This window comes from Pteronotus mesoamericanus, unplaced genomic scaffold, assembly GCF_021234165.1.
Source record: "Pteronotus mesoamericanus isolate MK-2021 breed Mesoamerican mustached bat unplaced genomic scaffold, CSHL_Meso_final contig_90, whole genome shotgun sequence".
In the NCBI taxonomy this organism is placed as follows: Eukaryota; Metazoa; Chordata; class Mammalia; order Chiroptera; family Mormoopidae; genus Pteronotus; species Pteronotus mesoamericanus.
This window is the reverse complement of record NW_026555277.1, coordinates 46279128-46292501: the sequence shown is the minus strand read 5'-3', so window position 1 is coordinate 46292501 and position 13374 is coordinate 46279128. Positions and strand designations below refer to the sequence as shown.

General features: G+C 42.4%; 1 protein-coding gene across 4 annotated transcripts in view; it reads left to right on the top strand.

Annotated features, from left to right (window-relative positions):
- TEAD1 (TEA domain transcription factor 1) overlaps positions 1-13123 on the top strand; it is a 246362-nt gene extending 233239 nt beyond the window's left edge. For all 4 annotated transcript variants that reach the window (XM_054586089.1, XM_054586092.1, XM_054586088.1 and 1 more), the window contains exon 14: positions 5476-13123. In XM_054586089.1, the coding sequence (XP_054442064.1) occupies positions 5476-5589 (114 nt within the window). In that variant the 3' untranslated portion in view covers positions 5590-13123. The remainder of the gene's footprint in view (positions 1-5475) is intronic.
- The last annotated feature ends 251 nt before the right edge of the window (positions 13124-13374 follow it).

The following is a 13374-nucleotide window of genomic DNA, read 5'->3' as shown; positions in this document are numbered from 1 at the left end:
GTGGGGAAAGACAAGAAAGGGTGGGGGCTGGGAGGCAACTGGCCAGGCTGTCAGTCTGCAGTTGAATTCACACATTCAAGGGGCAGAACTGACCCTGGTTTTGGCATAAGTCTACAGAAGAGAAGGGGTCTCATCTGGCTGGGGTTTCTAAGCATGACAGAATGGGAATTCAGAAGGGTAATAAAAAATGATGGTCCTAGGTTCTCAATTCAGGCTACATGTTAGAAAGAACTGGAGAAAGACCTTGGTATCCAAATATCCTGATACCAAAACTGCAGCCTGTGTCAACTGAGTCAGGATCTTGGAGGACAGGATCCAGGCATGTGTATTTTTTAAGTTCCCTAGGTAATTCCAGCATTAGCCAAGTTTGAGTCTTAGCAGCAACATATTGTGTCAGTCATAAATGAGGCAAAAGCTGAGTGAGTAGGTTTGCATTTTAAACATACCTTGATTCATTTCGTGAAGGATTTAGAAGGCTTTATAGGAAGTAACATACACTAAGACAGCAAAATATGAACTCTCAGTACCAGAAGAAATATAAATTAAAATAGAATGTCATGACCAGGAAGGGTTGGAAATATTCCCCAGGGGCTGAAAAGTATGATCAAAACTTACTGGTCAGCTAACAGGAAAGGAAAAAATAATGGTGCTTAGTGTCCACAAAGGGAAAATTTTCTGGTTTCCCTGGACAATGCTGGGGGAGATGGGGGAGATGGGGGTTTCTCTTAATATTTAACTTTAAAACAAATTTCTCATGGAGGCTTCATTTGGGGACTTGGGAAGGTTGTTAAGTATAATGTTGTCCTCCAAATATACCTGTAAAATATGTATATAGTAATGGGTTTGATAAAGATCATTTTTAAAATAAATAGCACTTCTTAATTAAACTTAAAGAAAAATGCCAAAACACAACTTGGTGGAAAGAATTTTACTAAAAGGGGCAGCAGGACAATATTGTGGTCAGACAGCCCTCTGAAAGGCCTGCTTTGTGACTAGAATTAAGAACTAAAGTACTTGAAGGAGGAATTCTTTACCTGGAGTTTTTAGATTCTCTCAGACCCTGATTGCTCATTTCCATGGTGTGAATTTGCCCTCCAGGGGCAGTTTCAAGCTACCGGTGATTGTCCAACTCTTGAAATTCCTTAATATTTAATAATAACTTTCAAGAACCAGTAGGATCCAGTTCCCTCACACCATTCAATGTAAAAAAAAAAATGAACAAATAAAAATTTAAAAATTAAAAATTTTGTGCATATCACATTCATCCAAGAAGCTTTTGAAAACTCTTGAGTCCTGGGCCCCACCTCAGATGAATCAAATCAGAACCCCCAGGTAATTTTGCACACTCCCTGGGGGTTGAAATCCTTGCTCTGGGGAACTGGCAAATGAGCTGATTTTCATAACTTTCAGGGTGAGAGCTTCAGTGGATTCTTAAATGTGTCCAGGTCCCTCTGAAATTGAAAAACTAGCAGTTTGGGGGAAAGTTTGGAAAACATGTTGTTTAATAACTAGTTTTCATTAGTATCTTTTTCTCTAGTGGTCCTTGGTGAATATTGAACAGTTCAAGGTTTAGGGTGCTGGCAGGTCCTTGTCACATAAGTATTCCCTGTCATGTTTTAGAATAGGTCTCCGTAGCACTCAGGTGAGCAGGAGGTGGTATGAACAGTAAACAGCCCCAGGAATTAACCACAATTCTTTGAGTGGAGGGCCACGTCACCTCTCTTGGAAGGAGTCTTAGCTATTTCTTGAAAACAAGTCCTGTGTCTGTTTCAACATTTTAAGGAATATGCCCTTAGTCCCTAAAACCCTACCTCATAGAGCATAGCTGTGGAAAATAGGCCTGGAAAAACTTAAAGCATCTGTTACCCATAAAACCCATGTAACTATATTAGTAATGCTCCCTTGGAACATGTGACTTTACACAGCATAGATGTCCGGAGAACACACCATACTAAATTAATTTCAAAATATCTCATTAAGCAACTAAATGAATTCCTTTGATATGAAGAATTCGTGGCTGTCAATAAATATCTGCTAGAAATAGTATTTTAGCTTTAGAAAAGCTGAAATAAGCCAGCACGCCGGGATTATGAGAACCAGCTCACCTTGTTGGTAAGAGGAGCAAGGAGTACTTTTCTGCTTTTCCTCGGGTGGGGGCGGGAACATGGCAGGGGCGGCGGCTGCTGGCCACAGTTGCAGACGTTGTACTAGGTACCTTGCATACAAAGCCTGTGTCAGCAAGACCATTTCCAGGCCTGACAGCCTGGTGGACTAGGCCATCCGGTTCCATCAGGATTATTCAGGAATCAAGGTGAACCTGTAGATGCAGAGCCTTGGTGACAGCATCCACACAGACAGAGGAAGACGGCAACGGAACCATAGGCCAAGACTTCCTGTCGTCTTTTGAGGTTGTATTCAGACATACAGGTTGCTGGAAACATTTTTTTTTTTTTTCCTTTCTTCCTTTCAAATCTCAATCATGAAGCCTAAATAGGATATATTCTTTCACAGAAAACTTGCAAGAAGGTAGGATAGATCACAGATGTTCCAGGCACGTGTTAAAACTTTTTGTAAACGTTATAATATGAAATTCTCACTGCAGAACTGTGAGGTCATTTTTATTCCCATTTTATGGATAGGGAATGTCAGGTCTCCCCTAACGCGTTAGGTCACAGAGCCAATGATAGGCATAAATTAAGACTTGAATTGATGGAAAAGATACTTTGCAGGATATTTTGTGATTGTGGAATGAGGAAACTTGAGGTTTATGACCTTGGGTAAGCCATTTAAAATCTCCCAGCCTCAGTTTCTTCCTCCATTTACAAACAAAATGTTCAAATCTGTACTCTCCACCTCAAAGGTTTTTGGGAATGATTTACTTCATTCAGCTAAACTAGTTGCCAGAATACAGTGCAAATAAAACACATACTTGTGTCATAGTAAATGTTGGCCTGGTAGGGGAAAGAGGCAGGTAAACATATGATTACAGCACAGCTTCATCATGGCTGTAGCATACTCATGAAGCAGGCACTATGGAAGCACAAGTACTGAGCAGGGACCTGTAGTTGGGGCGAGGTAGAGGATTCTCAAGGATATTAAAAATGGTGTTTAAGTTGCCTCGATAGATAAACAGACATTTTTCAGATTTACCAAGAAAAGGGCCATTTCATGGGTGCATAATTAAGTGTCAAGTTCTAGGATTTGGTGACCTAGACAGGTGGGGCAGCCATCTTGGAGGCTGGAGAGGGAGGCAGGCATTCCCCGAGGAAGCACGGAGTGAACGTGAACTAAGCGGGGGCTGATGGCTGCAGAGGTGGGTACTTGGTACCAGTGGAGCATATATTGTGGGAGCGTTTGACCTAGTTCTGGAGGTCAGGGAAGGCTTCCCTACGGAAGGAGCAATTGAAAGGTACCTGCCAGGTGAACAGGCAGAGAGGGTGGGGAAGAGCTCTGCAGGCCGGCAGGCTAGCAGGCAGGGGCAGGTGGACTGAAAACAGGGCCATGTGGCCTGCGTGGAGAGAGGGAGGAGGGCAAGGAGCAGTGAGCTGCCGGGAGGAACAGCCAGACTGGGCGGGGTCTCCTCCGCCCTGTAGGATGAGCACAGGTTTTCTCCCCATTCTAAATAAAGTTCAAAAGTTTAAAAAAGATCATCAGGGTTTTTCAACAAGAGTGTGCTCTCGTCATATTTTTATTTCTTGAGAGGGTTTTGTGGCTGCTTGCACAGGTGTGCCTGGTACTGAGCCAGGGCGGCCCTGGGAGGGGAAAGTAGGTGAGGTCGGTGATACCTTGGTCAAGGGGGTGGATTCGAGAACTACCCAGGAGTAAAAGCAGCAGAGTACGGCATGCATTTGGGTATGGTGATGCGCAGGGGAGAGGTTTCAAGGATGAAAGGACTACGTGCTTGGAATATTTGATCTGTGAGGGCAGTGGTGGGAAATAAAACTAGAAAAGCACATGGGTACCAGTAATGAAAAAAATCTTTATTGCTCAGAAAAAAAAGTAAGTAGATAATCCAATGTATCAGTTTTCTAAAGCAGCATGGTGTAATGGTCTTCAGAATTAGAAGATCTGGATTCCTTAGTTGGCAGTTGTATATCCTTAAACAAACTAACCCCCAGCCCCCTTCCCTGTCAGAAGGGGAGCAATACAGCACCTGCTCGTAGAAGTGCTATTATGTCATATGAGACAGTATATGTAAAGCACTTAATGCTAAGTAGATGCATACTAAGTAGTCAGTATATGTTAGCTATTATAATGTGAATTTTCATTCATCCAGCAAATATTTATTAAATGACTGTTGTGTGCCAAACACTGAGCTAGTTACTGGGAAACATGGTCCCTGATCTTCAGGAACTTAACAGTCCACGGATGAGTTGGGCATTAAAAATAAGTAATGCAAATCTACTTACAAATAATGCAAATGTACTTACAGATAGTTCAGACTGCTGTGATGGGAAGATGACAAGTACTATGAGACTTTAGTCAGGGACCACGAACTTGGATGCCTTAAACGTAAGGGAAGCTAAATGGGCAAAGCAGCCTGATTGATACATAGGGGAGAAGGAGACCCATGACAAACTGGACTAGGCCCTCAAGTTCAAAATATTTGAAAACACTGAGCTGGCCTCATGAAACAGATATAACCGATTCCTGGAAGCATTTTGAGTAGGGAAGTTGGGTTAGATTTGCTTTCAGAAAGTTCCTTCTGAGAGCAGCATAGGAGACTGAGACAGCGAGGGGAAGAGGGAGGTGGGTCCGGTGGGGCGGGGCTGCCGTGACCTGGGCTGGATCGCTCCGGGGCTGGACGGAGGCTGAGCCCGCGTGAGGAGGAGAGAGGCGGACGTGAGCCAGTCCACTCAAGAGGGGAAACAAATAAATATTCCAAAATACATTTTGAAAAGTAAAACCTATTTAGACTAAAAGAATGATCATTTGATGTAATTATACCGCTGCTCCTTTACTTCGCGTAGGTTTCACCTATCTGGGCGCTGCTGGTTCAAGGTGGTAAGGAAGGCACTCACAAAGCGTATTGTCTGTCATGGGCTATCATGAAAAAAATTAAGTAAAAGTTTAGGAGTAATTAAGTAAAAGTTTAGGATTCCTAAGATAAATGACTGCCTCATGGGACAGAGTTGTAGGAAACTTTGTTTTAAAGTAATCAGCTCTCCCCCGCCTCAAGAAAAACCCATACTAATTCTTCTGGCCTCTTCTGGGACTCAGATTATGGGTGAGGCTCTTTCAGTCACGTCTTCCTTGGATGTGTTCACTCATATAGGTTTCAAGTCCAGCCTGTAATATCCTGAATTTGTGCTGGACGGGCCAGAGTGAGGCAGGACAGATTTCTGATAATCCACTTCTTAGACTTTAGACTCTTTCTCTCCAGGTAAATCAAAGTCATCGTGGCACAGATGGAATATGTTTTCATCCATGTGGTGTTTTATTTACATATGTATATATATCCTTTTTTTTTAACAGGTGGTAACAAACAGGGATACACAAGAAACTCTCCTCTGCATGGCCTGTGTATTTGAAGTTTCAAATAGTGAACATGGAGCACAACATCATATCTACAGGCTTGTAAAGGACTGAACATGGTTATTTATATATATAGATACCTGTATATACACACACACCTATGCGCGCACACACACACACTCTCCACTATCAAACGACTGACTGTAAACCTCACCATGCAGGGGTGGTGCCTGGCCCTGAGGTCACCTGACTTTTCTAAATCCTGTTTGAGTGAAGTCATTTTTTCATGTGTTCATACGATCATCATAGCTGTGAAGTTCTGGTACAGTTGTAAAAAGAGAAATCGAGTTGTTGCTATGTGTTCCTCAGATCTGCAGCCCACAATTCCTTGGGAAAGGTGAACCTTAACCCATGTCTCTGTCTACAGAGACCTGTTCCTAATTGTGGTAGAAAATACTCAGACAGAGCATTTGCCATGGGACATTTACAGCCTTTATACAAATGTATTTAGTTCTTTTTTTTCCAACATAAAATTCTTGTTTTAAGATACAAGTAAAATTAATCTTTAAATATAAATGTAAATTAGTACACAAAACTAAGAATCTTTAGACTTATCTTTGTAACTAATTAGGGTGGAAGTTATGAAAGAATGTAATTCACTAAATTATTTTTTAAATGAAACTTTTCTTTCTTTTTGAAACCAAATGTTAAAATATAGCCTTAAGAAATGCTTGGTAGAAGTATCCTAATGAGACAAATTTGTACTTTTTTCACAAGGTTAAAACTAATCTCCTAATCCATTAAACTCTTGAACAGGTATTACAAAGGAAGAAAACTTCACCCCTTATCCTTAACATATATAGTATATTTAAAAATATAAAAGTGTATTGTACTAATGTGATAATTGATTATTTAATGAAAAAGAAAAGATGGCTCTTTTTGCAATAAGTAGATAAATACTGAAAATCTAAACTTACAATGTTTATAGTCTTGTGTGTGCAGTTATATTTTATATGGACAACCAAATTTTTTTATTAAGATGAGTAAATATTTGAACCACTGAAATTTAATAACAAAAAATTAAAATTGGCATGAATACTGCACTGTGAGCTGCAAAATATAGAAAACCCTGTGGCTGGGAGAAAATTTCGTCAACCAGACAAGTAAAAGGCTCATCAGTCTTAGCATCTCTGCTCCCCAGAAACTGGCAAGCATCCTCACCAGCCTGTGGATAAAGTGTTTATTTCTGGTGATCCAATATGCATGTTAATTAACCTGCTATAACTATGTATGTATGTGTTTGTGTATACATATACACATATACATATATGGTTATTGAACATATTTATTGAACAGCTAGTTAGTGTCACTAAGTTTGCTAGGTGCTGATTATCTCTGTATACTTCAATCTGTTTCTATTTTCTTGTCATCTCTCAATAAGTCACAGTACTTATTTGACTGAGGTTTAAGAGACCCAGCTATCTATCTCTGACCTTTCAAACAGGCTCATTTGGGAGGCTCTCTTCCCAAGAAAGATTGAACTTTCCAACCCAAATGTTCCAAAGCCTGGCCCGGGCAGATTTTGTTTCATGGAGCCACGTAACATGTCTTAGGTTCCTTCCATAGCACTTCATCGGGAAATACTCACGAGGACACACCTCCAACTTCCCAGAAGAAAGTGACATTTTTATAATTACTGGAAACATGTTAACACAATAGAATGTGAAATAAGTTGTGTAAAATGTGACATATCAAAATCTTTTCATCAAGCCAGAAAATAAAAACTTCGTTCTCGCACACCCAGGTAACATCTATCCCCGCTTTCTTGTCTCACTGTCTGCTCTGACCTCGCCTGGCTATTGGTTCGTGTCTGGTGGTCATGAGCATGAGGGTGTGATGGGCTCGTGGCAAGCAGAACACTGGACCAAGCCTGGCCTCTTCCAGCCTCGTACCGCTGGTCACGGGAAGACCAGAGAAGAAAGTACAATACTTTCTCCATTTGGAGTGTATATCCCTTAAGTAAATCAGTAGGAAGGTTGTCCATCTTCCTTCTGTCAGGAGACTACCTTCTGTTCCCTGGTACCAGGTGAGCCCTTGAAGGATTGCCCCAGCTGTCTGCTCTTCCATAGGGTCTTCAGCCCAAGCATTTAAGCTTCTTGTGTTGGTCACCCCTCTTAGAGATGTTGCTTTTGCTCCTATCTCTTGCATCTTTCCTCAAGGGACTGTGCCCCCCCCCCCTCCAGGAGCAGCACCCTAGAACTGGAGGCGTGCAAATGATTTATGTGGCTCAAAGCCAAAGCTACTCCATAACTCCAGGGGGAGAGGTATCTGGTTCACGCTCCCACCCAGGAATGGGTCTCTTCTGTGCTGCCAGAAGAGCTCTTGGGATTTACTTTTCAAAGCACAAACAGACTGAGACCCAAGAAGGCCCGGTGGAGGGTGAGGGTCGTTCTGTTGGTTGCAGAGAAGGGTCTGGCCTGGTCTGCTGACTCCCAGAGTCGGGCCGGGCCCTAACGCTGCCAGCGCCCTCTTCTGGACCCTTTTGTAGTTGTCTGGGGGGGTTTACGTGAACTACCCTGAGGATTACTTTTTGCTCTTAAATCTTTTTGCTTACTTCTTTTGCTCTAAGACCTTTTAAAGTTACTTCTTGTCTTATTCTTTCAAGTTTCCTCCAAAACAGGTATTTTCCCTGTTGTATCCACTGGTCCAGTAACCCAAACTCTTGGTCCTCTCTCCATCTCTCCTGAATTAGACCCAGCGTGGCATTTGTTTAACATCTAACCCATGTCTTTCTGTGGTGTTGCATCCTTTATGGCAGAGTCTTCTCCCTTTGTCTGTGAAGCTTCGTAAGTTAAAGAAGACACCCCGAAGCTCTGCCCTCACCGCTCTCCCCCAGGTGCCGTATCCCCTGGTAACTCGCCACCACCAGGGTGGATTCAGGGACATCGTGTGCTTTTGCTGGAGAGTCTGGAGGCCAACTTTTCACTCCCCACACAGGGAGTAGCTGAAAAACTGGGTTCTGGTCTGTTGGCATTCTTTTTCCACCTTAGCAAGAGACCTGCAATAAAGTCAGGTCTTCTTCCAGAACACGTCCCAGAATTCCAGAAAGCCCAAAGTGCCCACGGCCGATGTCGGCCTCGGCACCGTTGACACTTCGGCCCCAGGTGATTCTTCGTGGCGGGGGCTGTCCTGTGCGTTGCAGGAGGTCTGGCAGCATCCTTGGCCTCTGCCCACTGGACACCAGCAGCACTCTTCCTTCCGTTGTCGCAACCCCAAGTGTCTTCAGACATCACCAAAGGCGCCGGGGCACAAGATCTGCCCTAGTTGAGAACCACTGCCCTAGATCACGCAGGTCACAAATACTGTATCTGAGAGTTTCTTTTTCCTTCCATTTCACCCGCAGACAGCATCTCTCCTTGTGTCAGTCATCAAGTGACATTACACAAGTGACGCTGTGTCCATATTTCTTCCTGTTTCAGAACTTCTCTTTCATGATAGAGTCTCTCTTGCCACAAGTATCCTTTCATTCATGCCTGGAGAAGTCGGGAACAGCTGGTCACCACCATCCCTATGATCAGCTCACTCCTATTTAAAGAGCATTTTTAATTTCATCTTCAATCCTTAGTTCACTGGGTTAAAAAAAAAATACATGCACAGTTATTTCCAATATCTGTCATAAGCTCATGGGTCTCATTATCAAACCTTTAATCATTTCAGTAAATTTCCTCTGGTCTTCTACTTTTCTGCCTTACACTCAGTGCTGTTTATATTTATGGGAAGCCTCTGGAACATGTCTTTTCATCTTTAGGGAGGGAGGAGAGAGGGATCAGTTCCAGAAGAGGGCTAATAGAATTTTTTTCTTTATTGACCTAAAAGAGAGCACAGTCTACTCTCCTTCATTTTGTAGGTGATAAAATTGAGGCTCAGAGGGGAGATGACTTGCCCAAAGTCACCCAGCTTGGCTAGTGACGGAATGAGGGTGAGTCTCTAGCACTCCTGCCACTTAACCTTTGGCCTCTCCCAGTGGAGGTTGTTCCCCTTCGGTGCTCATGCCAAAACGACCCTACAGACGTGTGGACGGTGTCAGCTCACGAGAAAGGGAGATGGAGAGCCGGCCAGCCTTGTCTGGCCCGAGCTGTTGGGAGCGCCCACAAGCAGATGTGAAAACTGATGAGCCTTTTCGCTCCCCCTGAGGACAGTTCACCTGCCACAGGCTCTGAGTCCAAGTTCTAATAGGTAGGTGTCCCGGCAGCAAAGTCCCACACTCAGACCAGCCAAAAAACAGGCCCCGTTCCAAGAACTTGGTGTTACAAATCCCCAGATAGCTTTTAAACCCAAGTCTCTAGGTTTCAGTACTGTAGTGGCTTTAGCAGTTTGTTTGTTGTGTTGTTTTTTTTTTCTTTTTTTTGTATAACAGTAAATTATTTAAATCATGAGACTACAGTCAATTTTACAAACCAGGTACATATAATTTGTATGATTTTGTATATGCTCTGGTACACTACACCTGTCCTAACGAAGGGTAAAACGAATTTTGTTCGTTGGCGTTCACACCTGTGACATTAAGGGGATACGTCTGCATTGCTCGTTTCTTTATGTTGCTGTTTCTGTGGCAAAGCCCTGCACATGTCATTTCTGAAAAGCCTTAAATCTTTGAAATGTTGCGTGTAGGGTATGCAGTGCAAAAGGCTGCCTCGGAACTGTGAGCCCTTTTGTAAGCTGGAAGCATTTCTCTTACTACTGTTACTTTTTTAGGAAGTTTTAAACTTAGAGCTGCCAAAGCGTTCCAGTAAGCAGTGCCTTAGTGATACCTTAGTCGTGCCGCCAGCCTTTTCTTACACCTGTTCTCAATGCCCATTTACTAATTGGCCCGATATTTAACACGGAACAAGCAAAAATTGTTTTCATTTTGTTTAGGAAGCCCACTTTTCTCCAGTTCTACAAGAAACTGACTGCCTGGTCTAAAATCTGAAACCAAACGTATATCAGTTCTTTGGCCAGACTCTCAAATGTATATACCAAACAGAAGGTTTTGCAACTTCATAGTTCACTATGAAAAAGCAAATTGTACTTTTCATGTTGCCTTTTAAATTCACGACCAAATACTTAGCTATTTGTGAATCTTCTGCACTCTAGCATGAAAGTGCCTTTGGTTTGAGATTCCAGCTTAGAAAAGTGCTGCCATAATAATGATAATTTGTAGAGAGACCAAAAATATTTTGAGATCACCGCAATGCCTTTGGTTTACCGGGATGAGTAACCAGCCACAGGCCTCGGTTTGCGAGCGCCCGACATGGACCCCGCCTGCGGTGAGTCTGTCCGCTGTGGGGGGGTCCCCGCCACCACTCGCCAGGAGCACACCGCCGCCGCTGGAGGGACCCGAGGAACTGTTGTGCTTGTGTGTGCCGATGACCCAGCGTGTCATCTCCGCTTGCCACCCGGCCCTGCACGCACACGGACAGCAGACTCTTGGCCAGTGGACAGATCGGCCCTCCTCCTGGTGTCCGAGTTCAGTCTCTGTGGAGGCTTTCTTTCCCAGTCAGGTGACCGTGCGCACTTACCTGGTTCACACAGTGACACCATGTTGAAAGTTGGAAGCCTCAAACTGAGATGACAGTGCAGAACAAAAATGAGTTAGGGTCATGACAATTGAAGTGTTCTTCTTAGGGCGAAAATGGGGACTCTGAGTGTCTTGTATGACTGTGCTATGAGAAACTTCCAAAGAGCACCATTCACAATTCGGCATTTTCAAAGAATGTTCCAGCCCTCAAGAGGGCAGTTCTGTAAAGTCCTTGTTGGCTTTTATCAAAACCTTGTATAAATTGGGAACGTGGATAGAGGTAAGGAAGAGAAGTGAGAAGGACAAGAAGGCAAAAACACCAGCCAAACAAGCCAAGGAAAAGAGATTTTTCTTTACCAGTATAGACTTAAAAATGACATCAGACACCTTTCAAAGTTAGCCTCTGAACTCTCTGACGCGTATGTTCCGTCTGTCTCCTACCTGGTGTCTTTACAAATATCCTCTCTGGGCTCTGAAATTTCAGGAGCGCTTTCTGTCTACACCAAGTTGTGACTATTTATGGGAATTTCTACAGGAAAAAAAAAATCAAATAAAAAGGAAAATTACTTCATGCAAGTTATAGTTAGCTGCTTGAATTCAGCCCCTCCCTTCAGTGTACTTTACCACAACTTGGAAGAAATTCATCAAATACTTGTTTCTTTTTCTCTTTTCAGCTGTTACTGTGCTTTGTTTGGCAATAGTTTCCTTTCAGAAACTCATTGCTTAGACTGTTAAGAATGAAGGTTTTGTGTTTGAAATGTATTGTATCGCAAAGGATAGTTTCACCGAAGTCGTGCACCATTCAATAAGAGGAAATATTTGTATTTATTGTCCCGCTTCTTTAGCCGTAACTTGTTTTATTCTCTGAATTTGCATTGAGTCAGTCATATGCCACACTACACTTTAGTATTTGAAATGGCATTTATGTTCCCCACTTGCTCATCATTTAGTGGGGTCAGATTCCAGCAGACTACCTGTCAGGTGGACTGTCTTTTGCCTGGCTTCCGTCATGAGATTGTTTCTCCTTCCCCCTTTCTTTAAGAGAAGCTGACAGAATCTAGGCGTAAATCAATTGGAAACGAGTCTCTGATTCTCTTTCCTTTTTTCACATCAGTCATTTTATGTGATTAGTTTCACTGTGTAAATTAGATATTAACTGCACTTCTTTAAAAAAAAAATCTCCCTGTTACCTCCTTGATTCACTTCTATAGGCCTTTTTTCAATAGGCTTATGACTGCAGATAAAGGAAAAAAAAAGTAAAAACAAAAACAGTACGTGCCTGAAAAACGACAAAAAAAATTTTGTAACATTGAAAAAAAAACCTGAATAGCCTTTAATTCTTTAATATGCTTAAACGTTACGTAAATTGGTTTTTTGCCACGTGTGTTTGTTCACATTCTAAATGACTTAATGGGATTCTCACAGTCTGTGTCTCCATGTCACGTGTATAAAATGGGCTTGTGACGTGAGCGTTTCATCTGGTCAGTGGTCCCTTTGATGTTGTACTGCTGCCGGGAGTGGGCTGTGGAGCCTGCCTCCGGGCCATACGGCTTCTTGGGTAGGTTGGAGAGATTGGGGGTGGGGGGGGCAGATTCTCACACACATTTTTCTTAACCTGTTTGCAGAAACTCAAAAGGCATTTGGTTAAACCTCTTGGCAGTACAGTATTCTTGTATTTGTTAACGTCTGTGTTTAGGTACTGGTACCTTTTTGTTTAAAAATGTTCTAAGTGTTGGCTTTAAAGTGAATTTATCTTTAGTATGATAGTTATATGAAAATTATAGGGTTTGTGTGCAGAGAATTTTTTTATAAAGTGCTTTGTAAAAAAAAAAAAATGTATTCTAGCTTTCGCGGTACATATGTGTGATAACTTTAATATCCATGACAGTTAAGTGCAATTATTTCATCACTCTAAAAATGCTATTTTTGTGTCAGTTCCTGCAGGTGTTTTCATGTCTTTGCAAAGTGACACATTTTGATGCCTTCTTGATAAAGTGGTAGACATTTTGTAGCTTTCTAGAAACTTTGTATTCATACGGTATCAATGAAAAATAAAGAAAATGAAAGTGTGGGTCACCTTTTTTATCTGCAAAAGTGTATGTTGTTGAAAATGAAACACTCTCTCTGTGCTGTGGGTGCTCATATAAAGGACAGAGTAAAGGAGATCAAAGCCATAATTCTTTCAACAACATCTACCAAGCCCAGTAGTTGGTGTTCAACTCTAGCTGAGTTTCTCAAAAGCATCCACAAGGCAATTAGTCTGCCTGCCTCTCTCTCTGTCTCTGTGTCTCTCCCTCTCCCTCTCCCTCTCTCTCTCTTCAGTGCTTCATTAAACTCGA